This window comes from Sturnira hondurensis, unplaced genomic scaffold (assembly GCF_014824575.4).
Source record: "Sturnira hondurensis isolate 20B ecotype Veracruz unplaced genomic scaffold, ASM1482457v3 Scaffold0007401, whole genome shotgun sequence".
NCBI classification, from domain to species: Eukaryota; Metazoa; Chordata; class Mammalia; order Chiroptera; family Phyllostomidae; genus Sturnira; species Sturnira hondurensis.
Window position 1 is genome coordinate 7,370,992 of NW_028080032.1, and position 24,828 is coordinate 7,395,819.

The 24,828-nt window shown below is 57.8% G+C and overlaps 2 protein-coding genes across 7 annotated transcripts in view; both read left to right on the forward strand.

The window, feature by feature from the left end:
* Positions 1-15,687, forward strand: ADAM33 (ADAM metallopeptidase domain 33). 6 transcript variants are annotated; one of them, XM_037051737.1, is made up of 22 exons: positions 1-132; positions 2,502-2,581; positions 4,902-4,978; positions 6,611-6,689; positions 6,887-6,963; positions 7,049-7,220; positions 7,992-8,057; positions 8,139-8,210; positions 8,390-8,556; positions 8,643-8,727; positions 8,813-8,955; positions 9,434-9,611; positions 9,695-9,784; positions 10,001-10,196; positions 10,348-10,456; positions 10,546-10,744; positions 10,844-10,921; positions 11,007-11,115; positions 11,198-11,342; positions 12,702-12,793; positions 12,958-13,031; positions 13,296-15,687. In XM_037051737.1, exons 1-21 carry the CDS (start codon positions 30-32, stop codon positions 12,993-12,995), a joined length of 2,355 nt encoding a protein of 784 aa, XP_036907632.1. In that variant the 5' UTR covers positions 1-29; the 3' UTR covers positions 12,996-13,031; positions 13,296-15,687. The 6 variants fall into 6 exon arrangements, with proteins under 6 accessions (XP_036907632.1, XP_036907633.1, XP_036907634.1 ...); XM_037051738.1 differs by having other exon boundaries at positions 13,299-15,687; XM_037051739.1 differs by having other exon boundaries at positions 13,465-15,687.
* GFRA4 (GDNF family receptor alpha 4) overlaps positions 14,263-24,828 on the forward strand; it is a 13,776-nt gene continuing 3,210 nt past the window's right edge. Inside the window, exons 1-6 of the mRNA XM_037051770.1 lie at positions 14,263-14,289; positions 16,090-16,153; positions 18,069-18,414; positions 18,505-18,614; positions 18,706-18,840; positions 19,558-19,649. Coding sequence (XP_036907665.1) covers positions 14,263-14,289; positions 16,090-16,153; positions 18,069-18,414; positions 18,505-18,614; positions 18,706-18,840; positions 19,558-19,649 — 774 coding nt within the window. The remainder of the gene's footprint in view (positions 14,290-16,089; positions 16,154-18,068; positions 18,415-18,504; positions 18,615-18,705; positions 18,841-19,557; positions 19,650-24,828) is intronic.

Below are 24,828 nucleotides of genomic sequence, written 5' to 3' on the forward strand. Positions count from 1 at the left end.
GCAGCGTAGAAGTCGAAGCGCTCACAGCCATGGGCTTGGGGTCTCGGAGAGCTCCAGGGGCTCCTGCCTTGCAGCTGCCGAGGCTGCTGCTGCAACTACTGTGGCCGGTGTGGGGGGCCGAGACACTTCGCGGTGAGTGCGAGAGCGCCCCAGGGGCAGGCTTGGCCACTGCCAGGGGATGGGGCGTTGGGACGAGGAACAGGGAGGGTTTGGGAAGCTTTCTTGGGCCCTGACCGGGGATTCTCGCCTTTACTTGGGACCGGGGCCGGACTTGCCCACTCTGCCCAGCTGCCACTGTGCCCACGACAAAGCAGAGTGGCAGGCACCCTTACCCTTGAGCAGCCGCCCAGGCCTCTAACCTCTCTGCCTGGGTTCTCAGGCTGGAGCCACCGCCAGGCCCCTCCTCCAGCGGGAACATCCATGCACCTCCTTCCGTTAGGACTCGAGGGTCTTCCTCCACTGTCCCCCCGAGTGCCTGCTGTGACCTCAGACTAGGGCACTGACTGTGACCTCCACCCTCACACATCGCCCAAGCTCACCCGCCATCGCAGGGCCTTGGGACAGCGCGTGCACTGTTTATATTGTTGCCTTGTTTGGTTAGATACAGAAGGAGGGCTTCTCACAGAAGGTGCCTCTTTAGCAGGACAGGGGAGGAAGGGGCGGGGGCACGGCACTGGGCTCAGCTTCTTCCCAGTGTAACTTCTCCAAACCCCTTGTGAGATGGGGCTGGAAACTGCAAATTCTCAGAGTGGGTGGCAGGACCGGTGGAGTCCTGCACATCCAGTGCCTAAGAGGGTCAGGGAGGAGGCAGGAGTGGCGGGGAAACCTGAGGTGGGGTGAGGAGGCTGCAGAGCACTGGGGTGAGGGGGGGGTGGCAACAGGGACTGGTCCCCACGCATTCCACTGATTCCTCCTCTTCATCCTGGAATCGGGGGTGAGGGGTGATGCAATCCCTGGGGAGAGTGGAGAAGAGCTCTGTGCTCCCCAACAGCACACTGGCTCCCCAAGGTTACACTGGCTCCCCCCGCCCCGACCCGGATTTCTGCTCCCATCCACCTAGTCACCAGACTCCATCTCTGCCTCCCTGTTTGTTCCTCACCAGGGTGCCAGCGACCAGTATGTGCACCCAGGGCCATGAGGAGAACCCCCAATTCTCCCCTCCCCTCTCTGCCCTGGGAAGCCTGAGCCCAGCAAGAACTGGTTCTCCACCCTCAGTCAAGTCCACTCTGGGCTAAGAGACACGCCCACTCCCCAAAAGCACTCAGACCCCTCTCCACACTGGCCCCAGTCTGAGGGCAACTGCTGGATGGCAACTCAATCATCCAACCAGGGAGGACTTCTTGGGGGAAGGGAACTTCTGGAGCTGCAGCTCTTCTAGGTCTTTGGAGATGGAGTCTGGGGGAGGAGACAGAGGAGGAGAAAGGAGTGGGGTGGGAGTTGGGGAGCTGTCAGTCCTGGGAGCTGGGCTTCTCCAGGACTGAGTGCAGGAGGGAAGGAGGCCTGTCTGCTTGCTCTGGGCTGCCTGGGGCCTGGCTCCTGGCTCCTGCAGGGCGGGTGTAATGAGAGTCACTGGGGCTCCTGGGGGAGGGCGTTTGGGAGCACTCCAGGGGAGCATTCCAGCCTCCTCTGAGTAATGCTTGGCTCTGGTATTCCTCCTGGAACCCCATAAAGCATACAGGCCTGGGAGCACTCAGGCTCTGTCCCCAATTGCCCCCCTCTGAAGACATGAGGAGGCGGCCCCTGGGCCAGGGTCCCTGGAAGCCTCGCCACCAGCATGAAGCTTCCGAGGGCAGCTCGGAGCAAGGTGGGCCCCCCAAAGCAACATCCATCCAGCTGTCGATTTTCTCAGAGGGTGGTGAAGACAGATGCGTCCTCTTCACAGATCTCTCACCCTAGAGGCATCTGTTGCCCGGTCTAAAAATACCCAAGGCTGCTCCCTTTTCCTTTCCACCGGGCACTGGTAGCCTTGGTGTCTTCCTTGTGACCTTTGACACCAAGCCTTCCCCCAAGGTCAGTGGGGCTCCTGCATCCCCCACTGAACTATCCTTCCTAGACTCCTCTTTCTCTCTTCTGCCGCCTCCCTGGATGCCCCTCAGTTCCAAGGATGCCCCCGCGGATTGTTGAAGTGGGGGTTCCTCCCTGNTCACAGATCTCTCACCCTAGAGGCATCTGTTGCCCGGTCTAAAAATACCCAAGGCTGCTCCCTTTTCCTTTCCACCGGGCACTGGTAGCCTTGGTGTCTTCCTTGTGACCTTTGACACCAAGCCTTCCCCCAAGGTCAGTGGGGCTCCTGCATCCCCCACTGAACTATCCTTCCTAGACTCCTCTTTCTCTCTTCTGCCGCCTCCCTGGATGCCACTCAGTTCCAAGGATGCCCCCCGCGGATTGTTGAAGTGGGGGTTCCTCCCTGCTGCGGTTCTCTAACCCCACCCCTCTGTGGTCCCCACTCCCCTCCCTTCCCCAGGTTTCCCCTCACCCTGTGCTCTGTCCTCTCACATCAGGAAATGTCCCCGGAGAGCCAGTCACCCCTCACTGGATCCTGGAAGGACAACCCTGGCACCCGGTCACCCTGGAGGAGCCGGTCAGTGCCACATCATTCCTTCCTCTGCAGGGCCCCAGGGTCTCCCAGCCCTGTTGCCCCTCCCCAGTTTTCAGTGTGGCCATTTTACTGGGTGCCCTAGATTCCCTGTCCCAGTCCTTAAGGCTCCTCCCTGAAGGGTTGGCAGGCAGGGGCAGGAGACATCCAGATTGCATGAGCCTGCACACATGGAAGTCATTTTCAGGCTCCCCCTCTGCCCCCACCCTTTCTCTCCCTTCCTGAGACTATCCAGGCCACCCCCATCCCATCAGGCAGAGTTTGTGAGGCATGAACTTCGGGGACCTCTTGAAGAAAACACCAAGATAGCTCCTTTTTGCAGATTATCAGAACATGTGACCCTGCAGACAGACACATGGCTGTTGTTACCTCCAGACCCCTGCCATTGAGGGGCCTGAGACTTCAGCCTCACTGGCTCATGAAGAGTCCGTTTGTATCCAAGGGCAGTGGCCACTCTCCTGATGGTCCTCAGATGCAAGCCTACTGCATTTTGCTTCTCTAGGATGCTCTGTCCCAGCCTCCTCCCAACACCCACCCATCACACACTCCCAGGATAACTGTGACCCCATCTCCATGTGCGGCACAGCTGTGATGCTAACCCAGAGGCCAGTGGCCTCTGCCTGCCCATTTGACAGAGGGGCGCACTGAAGCCCAGAGAGATTGCAGAAATTGCCCTAGTTCGCACAGCTGTCTCAGACCCATGAGGTCTGACAGGCTTCAAACCATTGGCCAGTGTCCCCCAAACTTAGAGAGTCCTCTTCATCCTGGATTTTCAGGCCAGAAAGGACAGCCCTCTGAGCCAGCAAGGAGAAAGGCAGGAGAGCATCACCGTGAAGGCTGGGAGGCTCCCACAGCTGCCAGCCTGGGGCCCCCACTGTGTCCCCGGTACCCTTAGGGTCCCTGCTCGAGTGGCCAAGCATAGTGCTGATCCATGCTTGGAGGTCATTTTTCTGGACATCACCAGCAGAGGGCAGGGCTGCGCCTACACACCCTGACTGTGGACCCTCCTGGCCTGGCCTGGGCTGTGACCAGGAGGGGATTCCCGGAGGGGCCTTGCTTTTCCCACTTCCAGGCCCCTGTCCCCAGGAAGCCTGACAAGAGGAGGACATTGCTGAGGCTGGGAGCCCTGTCCCAGAGGAGGGGAACGCCCACGTTTCAGGCCTGGGCTGGCGGGCATAGTGAGTGGTAAAGTGGCTAGGAGGGCAAGACGTGCAGGCGGTCGGGGTGCGGAGGAACAGATCGAGGGCAGGAGGAGGCGTTTCGTTTGGCCTGCCACCTTTCCTTCGGACAGACCTCTCTCCAATAAAGAAGGGGCATTCCGGCCCCATGAGCTCATGCTTGGGGCCTTGCTGGGCTCTTCGCTGGGGCAGGGAGCTGTCTGCTCCCCACCTGCCAAGGAAGAGCTCATATTCCAAGACTGTGAGCCCCTTGGCCTCTGGCCCAGCGCAGTGCATTGTGGGCGAAAGAGGAAGGGCCAGCGAGGGGTGGGCCAGCATTCCAAGACACAGCAGCTCTCCAGGAGGACCCTGGACTGGCTTCAACTCTGGGCCCCCCGCCAGACTGAGTAGACAAGGGAGGCAGATGGGGTCTTCCCACAGCATGGAAGAGACAATGAGGGTAGGGAAGGAGAGGCTGGCAGGCTGGCCAGGGCCACCTCCACATCTGGCTGGGAAAGCCAGTGTTTTTCTCTCAGCCTGGCATAGGGGCCTGTGCTTACCACGCAGGATCAGTGACACAGGTGTGGCACTGATGGAGACCGGGGCAGCTTTCAGGACCTGGCAGGTTGTCAGGATCGAAGGTGGAGGGGTAGAGTCTGGACTCTCTGGGGAGAGAGCAGAAGCAAGAAACAGAAATGAGAGGCCGTGAGGCCGCCTGAGCCGAGGCTGTGTGACGTCCACCCCACCCCCACACTGCACTGTCTTCAGGACACAGCTCCCTGCGTAGAAGAAGCAAACCTAGTCAGGACAAAGGAGGGAGGGCCAGAGGAAGGGCCCAGTGACTGAGCAAGGCAGGCCCCTTTCTGGGACCCCTAGTCTCTCTGGGGGGGAAGTGGTGTGTACTGAGCAGGCCATGTCAAACAGCTCTTGTAGGAACGACAAACATCCTGAGTTTGGAGTGTCTTTGTCTGCATGTTCTCACCCCGACACCTACCCATGCCCACCGGAGCAAGCGGGGACCCTTCTGTCCCTTGCTCCCACGTTCTCCCCATGAGCTCCCTGGCAGCTGGCTCCACATCCCCCGGGCTCCCTGGCAGGCAGAAGGGCCAGGCTGCCTGCCACCTCAGCCCGTACTCTTGCTTGCCCAGGTCTTGAAGCTAGACAAGGGGCTTGTAGCCTTGGATGCTGAAGGCCAGGAGCTCCTGCTGGAGCTGGAGAAGAACCAGTGAGTACCAGGTTGGGGAGGGGGCTGGGAGCCAAGATGGCCCCTCTGTCTCTGGAGGTGGGGACTGGTGGGAACCCAGGAGGGAGGCTAGAAGGGCTGAGGGCCCTGGGGAGGCTCAAGGCACAGGGAGAGTCACACCAGCTCATGACTGAGGCTCCCCTGAGGGTAAAGCGGACCTCGGACCTTCGGGCTGCTCAGCTGCACCTCCCTTGAGCAGGTCCCAGGAGCATCTTGTCAGCTCCCTCCCGAAAGTGAGTGAGCATTACCTAATGGGTTCTTGAAAAGAAGCCTGAGTCAAAAGAGAATCCAAGATAGGTTTCAAAGATGGGCGGGCACCGCAAGCTAATGGAATGACAGGGACAAAGATGCAGTGGGTACAAAGACCAAGGCACATTCAGGGGACCTCAACTTGTCTGGCCTGCCTAGAGGGTCTCTATCTGCCGGGAAGGGAGCAACGGGAAACAAATTTCGGGAGTCCCAGTGGGAACCAGATCACAGAAGGCCATTTTAGTGTTAAGTATCAGGAATGGTGCAGAGCCAAAGATTTTGAGTTGATGAATGAGCAGGCAGAGCTGGGTTGGGTGGGGTGGGGTGGGTATCCAAGATGGAGCATGGGGTCTTAAAACCAGTCAGACTATGTTAGCAACAGGCAGTTATTTATCAGGTGCTTGTTTCGGTGCAGGCACTGCTCTAAGCACTCTGCACCTGTTTCAGTCTCCCCCACGGAATCAGGTGGACTAGGAACAAACGGGTTCCACCATGCCTAACCACCGTTCCTCTGGGGTTCGATGTCCCCATGTGTTAAGTGGGCTGACCACATCACCTGCCCCCCTGGGGTTGTATGTGTGTATGGAGTGGGGAGCAAAGCTTGAGAAGGTGAAGGGAAGACTGGGAGGCGGAGAAGCAGGCATCAGAGGTTTAAGGGCAACCTGCTAGTACTGAGGTCAAGGCGAGGTGGAGTCAGGATTTTCTTTAAAAGAGAGGGATTGACTAATGGTTGAATCCTTGGTGGGAAGGATCCTGGTGAGGTAGATGGGGCCCAAAGATGGAATCGTTAAGGGGATGAGCATCACTGAAGGACGGTCAGAAAGATATGTGGGGTGTGCAGGCCAGAGGAGAAGATCTGAAGGACCCTTGAGGCTGGAAGGTGGATGAGAGAGGGTCGACCAGATGTCCAACAAGAGGAGGCAGCAGGAAGGGCCACCTAGAATGTGCAACCACACTTCCTTAGCTCCCAGTCCCACCTCTTCCTCCGTTTCTCCTGAGTCCTCCCCAGCCCCAGGCCCGGGGATCCAGCTGCCTGCCACAGGCTCCGCAGGGACCACAAACTCTCCCCCTATTGCTGCACCTCCCTGACGCCTCCCACACACCCACTTCCCATATCTAAGCCGTCACCAAGGCTCCTTCCTGCCCTTCACTTTTCTCCCTCTAGTCCACGGTTTTTCTGAGCTATGCAGTACGCATTCACTTCTGTCCCTTTCCTTCTGTCCCTGTCCACTTTGGGTACTTCTGTAGTGCTAGCCCTGTGCCTCACTCAGAGAGCTGCCCAATTAGCATTCACGGAAAAAGGCTGGAGGGCCTCCTGGAGGAGGCAAAGCTGAGTTTGGTGATCCCCACAGTATTTCTTCCCAGCAGGCTGTTGGCCGCAGGATACACAGAAACCCATTATAGGCCAGATGGACAGCCAGTGGTGCTGGTCCCCAACCACACGGTGAGATACTTCCATGGGCACTGAGGACAGGGTGAGGGACACTGGGGGATGCACACCCTGAGGACCTCCCCACCATTCCTTCCCCATTCTCTTCCTGTTTCTAAGGAGAGCTGGAGCCAGGCCCCCAACACGCCTGCCCTCTTACCCCTCCCACTTCAGTCCTGGCTGGGTCTGAGGCTGGGTCCCTTGCTCTCCAGGATCATTGTCACTACCATGGGCATGTGAGGGGCTTCCCTGACTCATGGGTAGTCCTCAGCATCTGCTCTGGGATGAGGTGAGGAGTTGTGGGGGAGGGGGCTGGGCCTGGGGCTGGGGCAAGAGTTCTCTCACACCACCTTCTGCACCCCTGCGCACCCTAGGGGCCTGATCTCTCTCAGCAGCAATGCCAGCTATTATGTGCACCCCTGGCCATCTGGGGGTGCAGAGGACACCCCAACCCACAGGATCTTCTGGACAGATCAGCTGCTTAGCTGGAAAGGAGCCTGTGGCCACAGGGATCCAATCAACATTTTTCGTGCCACCCAGATCAGGGTGAGGACCACAGATGGGGTGGGAGCAGAAGTGCAGTGTCCATAGCAGCCCTCCAATCAGAGGAGATCGGGTGCATTCAGGGTGGTATGGCCGTGGACCACAGCCCGCCCCCCCCCAATCAGAAAGACAGGAAGGCGTGGCTTCACTTCAGGGTCTTCTGCCATGATATTTTAATCTGGAGGCTGAAGAAACAAGTTCTAGTAACATTTAATTTAATTTATTTATTTGAAGATTTTGTTTATTTTTACATATTTTATTTATTTATTTTTAGAGAGAGGGGAAGGGAAGGAGGAAGAGGGGGAGAGAAACATCAGTGTGTGGTTGCCTCTCATATATCCCCTACTGGGGACCTGGCCTGCAACCCAGGCACGTGCCCTGACTGGGAATTGAACCAGTGACCCTTTGCTTCACAGGCCCGTGCTCAACCCACTGAAGTACACTAGCCAGCCAGGGCTGAAGATTTTGTTGATTTTTAGAGGGAGAGGGAGGGAGAAAGAGAGGGAGAGAAACATTAATGTGTGAGAGATACATCAGCCAGTTGCTTTCATAGGCCCCCAACTGGAGACCTGGCCCTCACCCAGACACGTGCCCTGACTGGGAGTTGAACCGGTGATCTTTTGGTTCACAGGCCAGGGCTCAAAGCACTGAGCCACACCAGCCAGGGCTGGCAAAACTTTGAAGTTAAACTTTGTGGTTTCTGGGGATTGCGGTTGGTGGTCAGGACTTAAGCCCAGTGACCTGCCACTCAGGGTTACGGATGCTTCTCCCCAGGACAGGCGGGAGGCCCACAGAAGCCTGAGGTACCTGGAGCTGTACATCGTGGCTGACCACACCCTGGTGAGAAGAGGCTCTAGGGGGTTGTTGGGACTGAGCAGGGCCAACTCAGCTGGTCACACCACCATATCGCTGCCTTTCCAGTTCTTGACCCAGCACCGGGACTTGAACCACACCAAACAGCGTCTTTTGGAGATCACCAACTATGTGGACCAGGTTGAGCAGGGTTGTGCTTGGGCAGATAGGCTTAATGGGAGCGACAGCTGCAGCCTGGGCAAGTCCTAGATGGAGGAGGCAGGCTTGGAGATGAGAGAGGAGGTAGGGGGAAAGAGAGGGGCCACCAGCAAGGTGGTAGCCTGGTCCCCTGCTTCAGGCCCCTCTTGCCCTGACCACAGATTCTCAGGACTCTGGACATTCAGGTGGTGCTGACTGGCCTGGAAGTATGGACTGAGCAGGACCAGAGCCGGGTCATGCCAGACGCAAACGCCACGCTCTGGGCTTTCCTGCAGTGGCGCAGGGGGCTGTGGATGCAGCGGCCCCACGACTCGACGCAGCTGCTCACGTGGGTGTCTCCCATCCCCACGCGGGTTGCCCACTGGGCTGCACCCCCTCCCGGCATTGCCCGGTCACACTGCACTCTGCCCTCAGGGGCCGCGCTTTCCGGGGAAACACCGTGGGCCTGGCGCCCCTCGAAGGCATGTGCCTTACAGAGAGCTCTGGAGGCGTGAGCAGGGTGAGCTGTGCCCGGGACTGGATGGGAGGAGAGGTGCGGGGGGCCGTCTTCTCAGCCAGCAGTGACCGTCCTCACGCCCTCCCAGGACCACTCCGAGCTCCCCATCGGCGCTGCAGCTACCATGGCCCACGAGATAGGTCACAGCCTTGGCCTCAGCCACGACCCCGAAGGCTGCTGCGTGGAGGCGGCAGCTGAGCCTGGTGGCTGCGTCATGGCAGCGGCCACTGGGTACGGGCAACCCGGTGGCGGGGAGACTCCACTAGACCTGGGGCCCTTCCTCGGCTCCATTCCGTTGGGAGAATGCTTATCTGCTAGTTTCCTCTTCTGTAAAATGATCATAGTACCGGCCCTGAGTTGTTTATGAGGCTTAAATGGAGGGAACACACGGAAAACGGATTCCCAAGAGTACGAAGATTCTTCTCCGGAAAACCTAGCGAGGTCATCCCTATGGGACCGGCCGAGTTGGGTCCGGATTCGACTTTTCAGGGCTGCCGGCTCCTGGGTGGGACCCTCTGGCCTCGCGCTCGCTGTGGGACTTTGCTCGGGCTACTTACCCACTTTGGGCTCTGCCTCTAGAGGATTAGAGCCGCCTTCACGCGGGCGTTGTCTGTGCATCCGCGGGTGGTCCTGGTGGGAGGGGATCGGAGACCATCAGGGCGTTAAGGGGGTTGGTCCCCGCACCCCTCAGAGCCCTTCCCCGCCGTAGGCACCCGTTCCCGCGCTTGTTCAGCGCTTGCAGCCGCCGCCAGCTGCGGGCTTTCTTCCGCAAGGGAGGAGGAGCCTGCCTCTCCAACGCGCCGGACTCGAGGCTCCTGGTGCGGCGGGCGCGCTGCGGGAACGGTTTCGTGGAGGAGGGCGAGGAGTGCGACTGCGGCGCGGGCCAGGTTAGGTCCGCGCGCCCGCCCCCTCCCCCAGGGTCCCGGGAGCGACTCGCTTACCCGACCCCTTTTCGCCTTTTCGGCTCCAGGAGTGCCCGGACCCCTGCTGCTTCGCCCACAACTGCTCGCTGCGCGAGGGGGCCCAGTGCTCCCAGGGGCACTGCTGCTCGAGCTGCCTGGTGAGGGGATGGGAGTCTGGGACGTGAGGGTTGAGGGGCGCTGGGGAGCCGGCGTCCTCCGGGCCCCCGTGGGTGCTGGCTCCGCTTTGCGCTTGGGTCCACCTGGCTCTAGCCGGGCTGTCCCACCTCGGAGCCTTGCTGTGGGCGTGGATCTCTCACTGTCCATTGTCTCTCCGTGTCTCGGATGCTATTCCTCCGGCCGGGTCATCTGCATAGCTGAAGCCGGCGGGAGCGCCATGCCGTCGGGCTGCGGGGGACTGTGACCTCCCTGAGTTTTGCACGGGCGCCTCTCCCTACTGTCCCCCAGACATTTACCTACTGGACGGCTCGCCCTGCGCTGGCGGCCGCGGCTACTGCCGGGACGGCGCGTGTCCCACGCTCGAGCAGCAGTGCCAGCAGCTTTGGGGGCCTGGTGAGCGACCCCGCGCACCCTCTGCGCCCGCCGGTTCCTATCCTTGGGTCTGAGGAGTTTTCTACTCTAGGGAAGATGGAGGGGGGCGGGGCGGGGCGGAGGACTGAGGGCAGAGGAAGTTTGGTTTCCAGCCCCGCCCGTGCTTCCCCAGGCTCCCGCCCAGCACCAGAGGCCTGTTTCCAGGTGCTGAACTCGGTAGGAGGCTCCAGTGGCAACTGCGACCGGGATGAGGAGGGCGGCTCCGCGCCTTGTGCGAAGAGGTGGGGAGAGAAGCAGAGGGAGTGAAGCTGAGATATGGGTTGGGAGCCGGGGGACGATGCATGCTGACCACCCTCCACTTGGTTCCCAGGGACGCGCAGTGTGGGAAGCTGCTGTGCCAGGGTGGGGCGCAGAGCCCACGGGCACCACACACGATGCCAGTGGACTCTACCATCCGCTTAGGCAGCCTCGAGGTGACCTGCAGAGGAGTCTTCCTGCTCCCTGGCGCCCAGCTGGACGTGCCGGGCTTGGGCCTGGTGGAGCCCGGCACCCAATGTGGACCTACAATGGTGAGCCCTGCCCACCCGACCCCCTCCCTGCCACTTGAGTCCCTAGGGCCAGAGCGTCACTCCCCCACGGGGCTTAGGGACTGGCACCACTGCCCGCAGGTCTGCCAGGACAGGCGCTGCCAGAACACTACATTTCTGGAGTTGAAGCGCTGCCTGACCACCTGCCATGGCCGTGGGGTGAGTGGTCTGAAAGGTGTGTGCGTGGGGGGGTGACCTTGAGGTCCCTGATGCCATGGGACCTGCCTTCTCTCTTTCTCTGCAGGTTTGCAACAGTAACCGTAACTGCCACTGCGATCCTGGTTGGGCCCCACCCTCCTGCGACAAGCCGGGCCTGGGTGGTAGCACAGACAGCGGGCCCTTGCAGCCTGAAAGTGCGCATCCGGTGGGGAAGCAGGTGGGGACAGGCTGGGCAGTGCACCCACTCAGGACTCAGCCCCACCCTGTTCTTCGCAGACCACTACGCATTCCTGCTGGCAGTGATCCTGAGCTCTCTGCTGCCTCTGCTTCCTGGGGCCGGCCTGGCCTGGTGCTGCTTCCGGCGGCAGTGGGGATCCCAGCTCCAGCAATGCCTCTGCGGTGGCTCAAGGAGGAACAGTGGGTAGGCTCCCCGAGGGCTCAGCTTTCTGCTCCCTGGGCCCACTCCTGTGGCTCCTGCTCCTCAGAGTTCTGCTGAGCCTGGGGCAGCTGGGATGGCCCCAGCTGGGCCTTGTCCCTGGGCAGAGAGGCAGCAGAGATAGTGGGAAGAAGCCTTGTGCAGAAGGCACCAGGGCCTAAGGGTGTGAATCCCCATGGGGCTCTCTACCCCTCCCCATCACGGTGGTTCAGTCCCTTTTGTCTGTGCTCCTGTTTCTCCCACGGGGGTGGAGGGACTGCCTCATCGTTGACTTTGCCCTGTCTTCCACCAGCTCATAGTGCAGCTCCCGCCCCACTGCACTCCTCTGAGTGTCCTTCTCATGAGCTTTGGGCCCTCCATCACATCCTCTGCCTAAATCTCTGCTGTGAATCTCCTTTGAGTTCCCAAATGCTGGGCCAGCACATCTTTTCACTCCATACCACTGGTCAGCTGGAGTGCCAAGGGTCCGCCCTAACCCAGCCCTCGGCCTGGGAGAAGCTCCCATAATACCAAGCAGTTGCTCTAGGGCTGCCCCTTCACTGGGTGCTGGGCAAAGCAGGCCCCTTACAGCCACATCTGACACAGCCTGGCCTTGGGAGTGCTCAGGACAAGCTGAGGGAAAGGGCAGGGCTTGGGCCAGAGGCAGGGACAGAGGGCATCTCTGACAGGGTGGGCACCAGCCAGGCCCGGGTGCCCGGTGAGAAGGCCTTGACACAGTGAGTGGTGATTGCAGGTCTGTGGGCAGAAGTGCAAGGTGCTCAGAGCTTGGTGTGTCATCGTGAGGGGCCCTTCAGTGAGGCAGTGGCTGCATGTCAGTGCCAGGGTGGAGACTTGAGGACAGTGGAGACTGCTTTGAAGAGACATGGACGGAAGCGGCAGGCCCTGGGAGATGGGGCATGAGCAGTGGAGCATGGGTTGGTGTCACTGAGGGCAGCAGGGCCACCCAGTAGAAAGGAGTACAGGCACAGCTGCCCCCAGGGAGGAAGGCCACCCCTCTTTGGGACCTGAGTGATGTGGACACCTGTAAGGTGCCAGGATGCTGGGGTGATGCTGGAGCTCGGGAGAAATGCCAGGGCTGTAGAGAGAAAGCGCCTGCAGCCCTGGGAGAGCCTGAGTCTAAACTCTGGTCTGGACCCCAAGGGCTGCCTTTGGGAGGGAGCAGGAAGTAAGCTGGAGGGAAGGGTGGAGACCCAGTCAACACTGGGCAGAGCGGAACGAAAACCTTGGGCTGGGCACATGCTCCCAGCTGCAGGGAAGCAGCCCGGGGCGGAGGGCGTGGGGCGGGGGGTGGTCCTACTCAGCATCACTGCTCCAACCTCCTGGCCTCTTTATCTCATTGCTCAGGCCCAAAGATGGCCCACGCAGGCACCACCCCCTGGGCAGTGTTCACCCCCTGGAGTTGGGCCCGATGAGCACTGGAGAGCCCCGGCCCCTTGGTGAGTGAGGTGCAGGGGCAGATGGGAGGGAAGCAAAGGGATGGACTGTTGGACACCCTCCTCTCCACTTAGCTCCCAGTCACCTTGAGTCCCCGTGCCCTGCCCACCCCAGGGCCCACTGCCAGCTGCATTCACAGTGCTCGTTCTCTACCCGTTGCTCCCAGACACTGAGACCTCTGCCAGAGCTCAACAGCCACCTTGAGAAACCTGTGCCCTGCGGCCCTATCTGCACCCCAAGGTAGGTGGGGAGCCTGATGTGGGACCTCCACCACCCACTGCCACTCAGTTGCCCCTCAGCTCACTGTCCCCTACCCTGGGGTTCTGAGGTACCCTGCATGGAGAAGCTGTTGTCATGGAGGCCTCTGGAGCAGGGGAGGGAGAAGTTGTCACTCTTCCTGGGTCATCTGTCCTCACTGAGGTAACACAGGGTGTTCCCGTCACATGACCTGTAGCCTCAGGTCTCAGTCCTCAGGGGATGATCCTGCCCCCACTTTATTTTCAGCAGGTCAGGTCCAGAAGCCAAGCTACCCTCTGGTCAGAGGCGCACACCGAGAGCCACTCCAGGCACTTGGGCCACCGGGGGCAGAGCCAGCAAGTCAACTGACCTCCCTGCACCTCCAGGCAGCTTTGCAAGTTTCTTCCCTGAGTCACCTCCACCCCACCCACTCCAGGACCCCACTCCGGAGCCTCATCAGAATTGGCCCAACACCGTCCCTGTTGGTTTGGGCCAGGGATCATGCAAGCCCAAGAATCCATCTCTCATGTAAAACTTCCAAGTCTGAGAGGCCAAAGAAAGCAGCTGGCAACTCCGTCGTAACCAGTTTACTAAGGGAACTTATGTACAAGCCACATCTCGGGCAGGTGCAAGACCAAGTGGGTTTCCATCACACCATGTGGCAGTCTCTGGGAGTTTATTGGAAACAACCTCTCTTCTGACCCAGAGGATCTGGCGGTGGTCAGGCAGCAGTCATGTCATGGAACAGTCTCTCCTTCACACCTTCAGTCCAAGGAGCAGAGGTCATGTAGTCACAGACCTCCTGTCATCAGGGGAGGCGGGGTCACACTGGGCACTGGGAGAGGCCTCTGTCTGGGACCCTGAGGGCGCAGGCTACATGCACTTCCTCCAGACTCAGCTCTGCGGAGCACAGTGACTGCTGGGCCGGAGCCCGGGTGCAGGGAACCCACATTGCTGATTGAGTCCACTTCCCTGGAGCCTGGTCCCTGCAAAACACAGTCCTTGGGACCCTCCTTCCTCCCTCTTCCTGTCCTGTCTTGTCCCCCAGATGCTTCCTCAGCCCCATTCGTAGTCCTGCACCTGAGGATTTGGAGGAGGGTGGGGTGTACTGCAGCCCCTCACTTCAAACATTACTGAGCCCTTCCTCCATTTCCTGGGAGGGGACAGAGGGAGCCATTTTAGAAAGGGCACCAAGGGGCCTCTGTGAGTCTTTTCTGTATGGAAATTCAACGCCATGGGGCTCCCTGAGGAGCGATGGCTGGTGGGTGGAGCCTCAGATGGCAGTCAGGGCCTCACGTGGGCTTGGGCAAAGGATGGTGCTGCCTTGCTTGAATGATCGCTTTGCCCCAGCTCACCTGTCTTTTGGAACATTCTCAGAAGCCAGTTTTTCTCTCCCCTTGCTTCAAGAGTTGCTGAGTGATTGTCTGTATCGGTCAGCTGTTGCTGCATAACAATACTCCCCCCAAACTCCCTCAAAAACAACAACTAATTCTGTGAATTGGCAAATTAGGTTGAACTCAGCTGGTGGTTCATTTGGTTTCAGTGCAGCCCACGTATACATTTGCTGTCAACTGCTGGTCAGCTAGGCAGGTCTGCCCTGGGGGGACTAGGGGTTGGCTGGGGTGACAGGGAAGGATGTGCTGCGTGTGTCTCATTTTCCAGCAGGTTAGCCCAGCCTCGTTCACATGACGGCTGGGGAGGGTTCTAAGAGAGCAGGATTAGGATGAGATAAGTGTGCCAGCTTACCTTGGGCACACGCAGAAAAATAATCAAGATAAGCAGTACTTTGAAAATTAGTGCCGGAAATCTATGATGAATAAAATACCAACATTTCAAGTAAAAACCAGATCCGTAACAGTGCCATGCCAAACCACGTGGGAGCCAGAGGCAGAAGGAAAAACCACAGGGATCCTGAGGCCAGTTCCTCTCACACCTCGTCCTGCAAGAGATTGATTGGAAACTTGCAAGGCCCCTTGAGATTTCACGACCAGCTCATGTTAACAACCATAACACTTTATAGGCCCGAGCAAGTCACAGGGCCAGCCCAGGTACTGGAGACTGGGAAAAAAAAAACTCCACCTCTTAATGGGAGGGGTGGCAAACCCCTGTATCAGAGGGTGTGAAGAGCTGGGGGTCTCTGCCAGTGTCTGCTCCCTCCACTGGCAGCAGGGAAGAGGCAATCCCCCCTCACCCCACATCGCCCCCAGGCTTGCTTTAGCTCGACTCCACCAGCCCAAGAGGCTGAATGAGACTGTTCTCTAAAGCCCTTTCCGTGTTCTTTGTATCGGTGGGATTTTGATCTACAAAGAGGACCGAGTGCTGCTGTGGAGAGGTTAATGCCATTGAAAGAAGTTTTTATCACGTACAGTCCCCAAGAAGAGGGGGCACGCAGGGCCACATGGGAAGCACCAGGCTTGTGAGACTGAGGAACTACCACGGATTACAGGAAGCTGAGGCAGCATGACCATGGGGTGCCATATGGGCTCCTGGACTGGGTCTTGGACTGAAAGGGACATTAGTGGAAAAACTGGAGAAATTAAAAACGCACTAATGTTCACATCTTAGTTTTAACAATTATACTATGGTTTTGTAAGATGTTAGCATGAGGGGACGCTGGGTCAAAGGCATAAAGGAAACGCTAATATCTTTGCAACTTTTCTTCAAGTCTAAAATTAGTTAACAATAAAAGTTTAAAAATTAAGTTGTCAAAGAAAAAGAACAGTGCTGTTTCACAAAGTTAACAGTTTGGCATGGGAGAGGCAAGGTCTTCTGGGGTGGTTGTGTAGGTGTTGCTGGGGTGAGGAGCTTGTGGTGGGGTCCACCTAGACACAGTCAGGCTCTAGATTCAGTGGCTCTGGGATCTACCTGAAGGCACAGCTGGGGGTGGAGACTTAGTGGGGGCGGGGAGTCATGCACACGCTCCTCCCAGTGGCCACTGCAAGAGGGACTCGGTCAGCACAGGGTGTGGGTTTCCTCCACGGGCTCCAGCTCAGGCAGCACTGGGAAGAAGGCACCTGTCTCACTGGGGTTCTGCCCAGTGTTGTCCTCTCGTCTGTTGCAGGCTGGCATGGCCCACTGCTTGGAACCCACGATGCTGCTGCTGCTGCTGCTATGGCTGTTTCTGAGTGAGTGGCCACAGGACCCCTGAACCCTGGCTTCTCTGTCCCAGATCCTCAGGAACAGAGCAGAGGGCAAGAGGGTGATTTCAGGAAAAGCTGGGAGGCAGGAAGTGACACCAGCGAGAGACCTGTGCTTGGGGGGCAGGGACACCTGGCCCTCTTCTCTGCAGCGCTGTACTGATCCTGCCTCAGGCCTTCGGGTCAGCGGAGCCACCCCCCTTCTCAAGTACCACCTTGGTACCCCTACCCCAGGAACTTTCCTTTTCCTATTTCCTCCCCTCTCCCACCTCTCTTACCCTTCCTCCTGCCCCAGCCCTCCACCCTGGAGTTTTGTACTGAGTTCCCGCCCTGCATCTTCAGTGTCTCCAGGCCATTCGTCTGCTGTTTACATCTGCTCAGACTGTCCCTTCCCCACCAGAAGCATCTCGGAGGGAAGGGTCATTTTACCGGGTGGGATGGGGAGAATGCAGTCAGGCAAAGGATTAAGGCTGAGGAGATCTTGGAGTTGAGATGTGCTGTTTTGAGGGTAGAGATGAGGTAAGGTGATCCTGGTGGAGAAAGACAGGTAAGCAAATGAGCAGAGGTGGAACCAAGACCTTAGGGGACAAACACTGGGTGCTGTTGTGTGTGGCTGAGACCTGGGGACATGAGGGGCTTTGCTGGGAGAGGAAGGGAGAAGGGGAAAAGGGAGGGCTCACCCCTCTCCTGCGACCCTCTCCACTCACATATCCATTCCAAGTCCTTAGTGTCTGCCCGTCCTTCCTGCAGAGTGGTGGGCATGGAAGCCACCACAAGAATCACCACTGCCCCCCAAAGAGGTGGCCAGTGCCAGAGAGGGGCCCTGCTCCAAGCCCCGAGGCAGGAGACACCCCCTACACACACACACACACACACACACACACAGTGAGAGGGGTGAGGCTGGCAACTGCCCTGCCAGAGGGCTTCTTGCCTAAGTGAGATGCTCCCACGGGGTCTGACAGCATGAGGGGCAGAGGGAGGTAGCCTGGTTTGGTGACCTAGGTAGCAGCTGCCAAATCTCAAACTTCTGGGGACCACTGCTTGGCCAGGTTTAGATGTGGCCCCTGGCACATCTGCACAGAGTTCACCCTCTGGCTCTGTGGTGGCAGGTGAACTCTGCCCCCAGCTCTGACCTGTGGCACAGGATAGAGCCCCGTGGCCTGTCATAAAGGGCTCCTCTCAGATCCATGCCCTAGCAGCTGGGCCCTCCAGTGACCACAGCCCTTTCAAGAGACCCTCTTTAGCCTGGCTGCTGAAGGGTGGCAGAACCAGGAGGAATCCAGAGTCTAGATGGAGCAGCATGAGTTAGACGGGCCAGAAGGAGCACCAGAAGGGAATGGAGGGGAAAGGCTCCAGTGGCAGAGGGCAGGGGGCAGGAGAAGGTGGAGGAGATAAGGAAGGAGAGAGAACTGGAAATCTACAGACCCATTTAAAGGGTCAAGGAGGCGGGAGGAGGGGAAAGAAAGAAAGCTCAGCCTGCCAAGGAGAGAAGATGGGGAGTGTCCATTGTTTTCAAGGCCACTCCTGATGTCTTCATTAGTCAGGTCCCCAGAAGCCTTGTTTCCCAAGTCAGGGGGATCTCTTGAAAATAGGAGGAGACTCGAGGGATCCTCTTTGGGTGCTTGTGGCCCTTTTGGGGAAGGGGTGCCTGAGGAGGATGGGCCTCAGCCTCTAGGGGAGCTTCGGGGCGCCCCATCCATCCCTAATGTGTTGCAGGAATCTCCAGAGCCCGCTGCCGCTCATCCACACGACGGAAGGCTGGTCAGTGCCAGTTGTTCATACCTTCCGGCCACACTCCGCCCCCTTGGGTTTTGAGCGCGCCCCCATCTTAGGGAGCGGAGCGGGGTTTCAAGTGTGTCTGTGGGCCGAACAGAAAACCGCAGTCTGCCCACCCCTCCGCCAGGGTCTCCGAGCTCGGACGCACGGAACCGATGCGTGGTCGCGGCCGAGGCGTGTACCGCGGACGCGCAGTGTCAGCAGCTGCGCACCGAGTACGTGGCGCAGTGCCTGAGTCGGACCGCGTCCGGGGGTTGTCCCCGCGCCCGATGCGGCCGCGCTCTGCGCCGTTTCTTCGCCCACGGATCGCCCGCGCTCACCCACGCACTACTCTTTTGCCCGTGCTTTGATCCCGTGTGCGCCGAGCGCCGGCGCCAGACCTTCGTGCCCGCCTGCGCTTTCTCCGGGCCCGGCCCAGTGCAGCCGTCCTGTCTGGTGCCCTTAGACGCCTGCGAGCACAGCAGGGTCTGCAGGTGCGGCCCAAGGCGGGACGAGGGGGGCGGGGCTGGCGGGGCGGGGCGGGGCCACCCATTCGCAAATCGCTTTGCCGCCGCACCGCACAGGCCCCGCCTCCTGGCCTTCCAGGCGTCTTGCGCACCGGTCCCCACTGTTCCCGACGGCTGCCCACTAGGTCAGGCCTCCCGCTGCCGGCACGCCTACGCCGGCCTCATTGGTACGCACAGCGGGAGTCCGAGAGCGGGCGAGGCTCCCCCGGGCTTCCTCCACCTGGGTGGGTCCATTACCCGCTCTCCGGGTTCCCGCAGGCACCGTAGTCACCCCCAACTACGTGGACAACACGAGTGCACGCGTGGCGCCCTGGTGCAACTGTGGAGCCAGCGGAAACCGGCGGGAGGAGTGCGAAGCTTTCCGGGAGCTCTTTACTAGGAACCACTGCTTGGGTGAGGGGCCGGGGCCAGGAGACGCTGGGGTACAACGGTGGGCTCTTACTGCCCTCTACCATGCCGCCAGGCAGAAGTCTATTGTAGAGGTGAGGAAACTGCGGCTTTTTGTGGCAGCAAGTACCCCCACTTCGTCCTCTGCTATCGTCCTGCCCCTTTGGGTATCTGCTCAGCTGTCTCAGAAGAGCAGGTGTCAGACCAAAGTGGGCTCCTAGGGGTGTGTAGGCTGGTGCCCCTGTGGGCAGGAGAGGACCTGCAATGGAACTAGTTGAGATTCCTGCTTCTGCCACTTGAGGCAGTTCCAGCCCCCTTCCCTAGGCGCTGCCAGCTCCTGTCATTGATGATCTTGCCTTCCGGGTCTGAATAGCTTGGTGGTTCCCTGCCCAGTCTGAGTTAGGGGAGCTGAATTTGAAGGCCTTCTCTAAGCCATTTTGTGTCCATCCCTAAAATGGGAATGATAATTGTCACCCTCCCCAGTGAGGATGGAAGACTACAAGGTTTGTAAGGCACTCAGTAGCACAGTTGTCCTTACTTTGTTATTACTCACCCTGCACCTTCCATTTTGGAAGCCAGTCCTTGCAGACATTCTATCTTCCCAGCCATTCATGGGGAGAGGCCACACAGGATGCCAAGGGTCTCTCATTTGTCCCCCATGAGCTGGCCCCTGTGCTAGGGTTTCCAGGCTAAGCCCATCTCCTTGGACCTCTCCCTCTATAGATGGTGCCATACAGGCCTTTGACAGCAGGCAGCTCCCAGTCATGCAGGACCATCAGGACTCCCGCCAGGACCTGGAGCACAACCTCCTGGAGGTAGGTGCAGGTAGGGGGTGGTGAGCTGGCATCGCCTGCACTGCTTCTTCCATCCTTCCATGCCAGTGGGGCCTACGTGGACATGAATGACCTGGAATGGGGTGGATGCAGAGAGCAGAGCCAAGCTTCTGCCTCAGGCCCACACTCTGCTTCCACCCCAAGGTGTCCTCGGCAGTTGGGCCCCTAAAGGGGTGCTTCCTGCTCTCCATGCTCCCTGTCCTGGTCTTCCAGCCTCTGCTCTGATTAGGACAGAAGACCTTGGACAGCATGGCCAACTCTCCCATCCTGCCTGGAGTACATGGCCACCTCCATGGCCTATTGCCCCAGTGAAAAGGGACTGGTTGACCTCTCAAGTTGGCCCCAGTGCTCTTGACCTTTGCAGGTCTGGACACCCTGTGTGTCTGTTCCCTGGAATGAGGTGTATAGGCTGTAGGCCTGATTGCAAAGCCATGGTTTTCTTTTCGGTAGGTTTCTTAGTTGTAGATCTCTTTCTTCACAGACCTTGGAACAGTTGGGGTCTCCCACAGGGTAGGCATGGGAGGGGGGTCACCTGTGTAGCTGAGGCCTCACCAGGGCTCCAGATAACCTAGAGAAGGTCAGAGACCATCCAGACTCCCAGAATTATACATTTCATCAGCCAGCCCCCCAACCAGATCATGCCTTAAGGAGTATATCTGAACAAACTTGTAGGCAAAACCCCCTCTAACACTGCAGCCTTTCATGGCACCCTCCCAGTTACGCAGCACCCAGGATGATAATCACCTGTGCCCCCTGACAAATGTTGATGGAGTGCTTCCCATGCACGATATGTTGGTTGGTGGGTACCACCTAGAGTAGGTGAGAATCGAGTCCCCTGCATTGCACTGGTCATATGGCGACCTTCCCCATGGTTTAACCCAGCACTAGGAATGGCTTCCACAACTCAATAAATCCATGTACACTGGCACTGGCCTTGCCTGCATGTGATCTGTGTCTTGGGATCCATGGTTAGCCACAGGGTGTGTTTTTGTTGGTTCGTGTGACTTCAGATTGTCTCAGAACCATTCTTGGCTCTCTCCTCACCTATAGATACCAAACTGAATAAATTATCAGGTCCTAGTGGTAGGGATTTGGGTTGCTTTTGTCTATTTTTTTCTTCTCTGCTAGTACTCAGATAAAGAAACTATATTTCCAGACTCCCTTGCAGCTAGGGTGGCCCTATGACACAGTTTTGGCCAATGAATGAGTGGCATTCACAGATGAAGCTTCCGGGAGAAGAAGCTTCCAGCAAGTCTATTTCTTTTTTTTTTTTAAGATTTTATTTATTTATATATCTTAAAGAGGGGAAGGAGAGAGGGAGAGAAATATCAATGTATGGTTGCCTTTCGTGCGTCCCCTGCTGGGAGTTGGCCTGCAGGGAACAGGCCTGCAACCCAGGCATATGCGCTGACTGGGAATTGAACCTTGATCCTCTGGTTCTCAGGCCTGTGCTCAGTCCACTGAGCTACACCAGCCAGGGCCGCAAGTCTATTTCTTTAAACAGAAATAGACTTGCTGACTGACCCCTTCAGCCTTTGGCCTCAACCTTCCCCTCTTCTTGCCCACACCTTGGTGGCAATGCCTGGGGACATGGGCACCATCTTGAAATTGAGTCATTGCACCAGCTCCAGTCTACTTCCCTCTGGACTCTTTATTGTGTGAGAAAAATGACACCTCTAATTTGTTAAAGGCAATTTCTCTCTAGGTGTCTGTTATTTGCAGCCAAACATAGGTCCTGACTGATATACTCCCATCTCTGGGGTTCCTGGGAGCCCCAGAGTCACCTACTGTACTCACTTAGGAAAGCCTCATCTCAGTGCCCACAGAACCCAGCCCTGACAGGCACTTGAAAGAAGGGGTGACAGGAGTTTGTTTTTATTCCCGCATATTCTACCTGCTTCACTCCATGTGGAGAGTCGAATTCTTTCTTGGAGCTGAAGGCAATTTATCACAAAGGTTTTTGTGAGCACTCCATGTGTGTGGCCAGTGTGGACTCACAGAATGCAAAGGGCATTGTGTCAAATTTCCATTTTGCAAAGGAGTTTGGGGAGGAGGGGGCAAAATAATGGGGCCCAGGTACTAAGCCTCTGTCCACTTCCTTCTTCCTCAAAATCTTGGAGACTTCTGAGGGGTGAAGGGATCCCATGCCTTCGGGCTCCCCTTTCCAAACCTGGTTGAGGTTTGTCAGGGACTATGGAAGCAGAGGCTGTTGGTACCTTGCTCAGAGACTGCTCTGGCCAATGCAACCCATCCCCATGCCACTGGGAATGCTGACTGCAAACACAGCTCTAGAAGAAATGCCTGTGAGGTTACACTCTGCTCCCTGACTGAGAGTGGGGTACCTATGGCCTATCCTGCTTGCCTCAGGGGGACGATCCTGTGTGCCAGTCTTGCTCCAGAGCTTCATGCCTGATCCCAGCTGAGACTGCATCCTAGCTTGGCTCCCTCCCCTGCCCACTTCTGACTCCTTCACTTAAGAGGTTCCTGTGAGGGTAATCTCTCCAGTAAATCAGGGCCTGAGAATCCCTGTCTTGGGCTCGGTTTCTGGAGAACCTGGCCTAAGACGTGAGTTAGGTACAGACCACACCAAAGCCTGGGGGCTGTCCTGACCAGAAAAAGAGCTTCCAGGTCTGAGACTGCGTACTTAGCAACTCACACAAAACCCACAGACACTCTGCAAGGCAGCTGTGGACCAGCCTCCCAGCTTCAGCCAGTACTCTCCTGAGTGAACCAATCAGAAATCCAGCCGGCCTGGGCACGTGACTCAGCCATTCAAGCTTCAGGCACAGCTCTCTCTAGGGTTCGGATGATGGCGTCCCTGCTGGTTTGTGCACGGCTTCCCTCTGCAGCCAGGCAGGCTGTCACCACAGGGTGGGTAAGAATGCCTCCAGCAGCCCTTGGTCTATGATCGCTCCTTGTAGCATTTGCAGCATTCATGGACTGTCCCAGGCCACACTCTGTTGGTCCCAGCATGGGTCATAAGCCTTTTTCAGTGTCCTGGGGAGTGACATCAGCCCATCAAGGTCACATGAAATGGGAAGGCAGTTTTCCCGTGGAAAAAAGGAGGAGTATTGGGCAAAGTGCGAGTCCAACCTGTTCTCACTTTATGAAGGAGAAGGAATGTTCTCAACCACCTACACGTGCATGGGAGTGGACACCTGGAAGTGGGCTGGGGAGACGGTGTGTGTGTGTGGGAGGAACTGGGGGCCAGATGGGCAAGCGAAAGCATCACCTTGCCCTACTCACTATGATTGATTGCATGGTGGCCCAAATGCGGAATTAAATATGTTGAATAATTTGCTTTGTGTGAGAGTGTGTTAAACTCTCTTACTCCATGTTTTACTCAGATAAATGGAGTAAAATATAGGCATATACCTTTCAAACGTTTGGAAAGATAAAAGTGAGCAAAACCGAGCTGGAAATCGCGCAGCCGTTCCATGGCAGCTGATGGTCCGCCTTCAGTCCATCTCTGCAAGCGGACACACTCAGGTTTAACCAGACTGAGCCTCTCTAACATCCATGTGTGGTGGCCAAGAGGCTCCCTTCCTGGGTGCAGGGAGAAAATGGAAGGTCCCAGGACCCTGTTGCCTGACTTTCTGTTTTTCCCCAGAGTGGACATTTCATGTGGGGGGCCTGAGGCTGTCTGGGGCATCAATGCAGCCAGCTCTGCAGAGAGAAGCCAGGAGGAGGGACAAGGTGTTTTCATCTGTGAAGGCCACTGTCTGGCCACTCCTGGGCCAGTCGACTGAGGGTTTGGCTGCTGTGGAGGGCTGATGGTGGCCCCAAAGCTATGTCCACATCCTAAGCCATGGAGCCTATGGATGTTACCTTGTATGTAGGCAAAGGAGTGAGTATCACCCAATATGGCAAAAGATGTGCTTAAATTAAGGGTCTTGAGAGGAGGTGCTCATACTGGATTATCTGAAGGGACCATAAACGTAGTCACAGGAATCGTTATGTGAGAAAGGCAGAGGGAGACGAGACACAGGCAGAGACGAGAGTAAGGCAGGCACAAGCCAGGAACGCGGGCAGCCACCAGCAGCTGGAAGAGGCCAGGAATGAATTCTACCCCAGGGCCTCTGGAGGGGGCACAGCCCGGCCACACTGATGCCAGGCTTCCGGCCTCTGGAACCGTGAGAGGACATTTCTGTGTTTAAAGCCCACAAGGTTGGGCAACTTGTCAAGGCAGCCCCAGGAAACTCACGGAGTTGTCTGAGGTTGTCAGAGTTTGGTTTCTGTTACTTCTACCTCAGAAGGTCCTGGCTCACACGTGGTTTTCAGTCTGGCCAGACTCCTCATCTGGCTGCCACCCCCACGACCAGGAAGAGGTCCTGCCTAGCTCGTCTGCACCCGAGTGTCCTCCCAGGTAGCCTGGCTGCTGTCACCCTGTCACCTGCACTCAGGAAGACTGTGGTCGTGGCACTGACCTCATCCCTGTGCCTGGGTCTCTGTTAGCTGCTGTCAACATAGAGCCTCTAGCTGGCAGGTGGCTGGGGGCTGGGAGGGAGGCAGGAAGGCAGGTGCTGGAAGCTTCTGTTGACTTATTGGTGGAAACTGCACGGTTCATGAATGCCCACTCTGGCTGGGGAGGCTGCTAAGGTACAAGGTCGGTATGGAAACTGCTCATTGCCCACCGCCCCTCTTTCCCCTCCCTCATTGAGCCAGGTGGCACCAATTTCACAGAACCATCTCATTCTTTTTTAAAGGTTTTATTTGTTTAATTTTAGAGAGGGGTAAAGGGAGAGAGAGAGTAACATCTGTGTGCGAGAGATACATTGATTGGTTGCTTGTGTGCCCCCAACTGGGAACCTGGCCTGCAACCCAGGCATGTGCCCTGACTGGGAATTGAACCAGTGACCTTTTGGTTCACAGGCTGGCACTCAATCCACGGAACCACACCAGCCAGGGCAGACCCAGCTCATTTTTACCAGAAGTGTGGATATTGCCGCTAAAACTCCCAGAGGGGCAGAAGGACAGGGGCTCTGCTGGGCTTCGGGAGACATCCCCCAGCTGGACAGAAACTGGCTAGTGAGTCTGGCACACCTGAAAGGAGGCCATGAAAGGAGGCAGAGACACGACCCTGCCTCTCTGTGCCGCAGCGCTGGGAAGGCCTGAGCTGGAGGATTTCTCAGGGAGCTGTTCTGCCAGGGACATGGCACCC

Coding starts and splice junctions, on each gene's coding strand:
- ADAM33 (XM_037051736.1), top strand. CDS start 30: ATGGGCTTGGGGTCTCGGAGAGCTCCAGGGGCTCCTGCCTTGCAGCTG. Junction 4,979..6,610: donor CTGGAGCTGGAGAAGAACCA/GTGAGTACCAGG, acceptor ATTTCTTCCCAG/CAGGCTGTTGGCCGCAGGAT. Junction 8,211..8,389: donor TCACCAACTATGTGGACCAG/GTTGAGCAGGGT, acceptor CCCTGACCACAG/ATTCTCAGGACTCTGGACAT.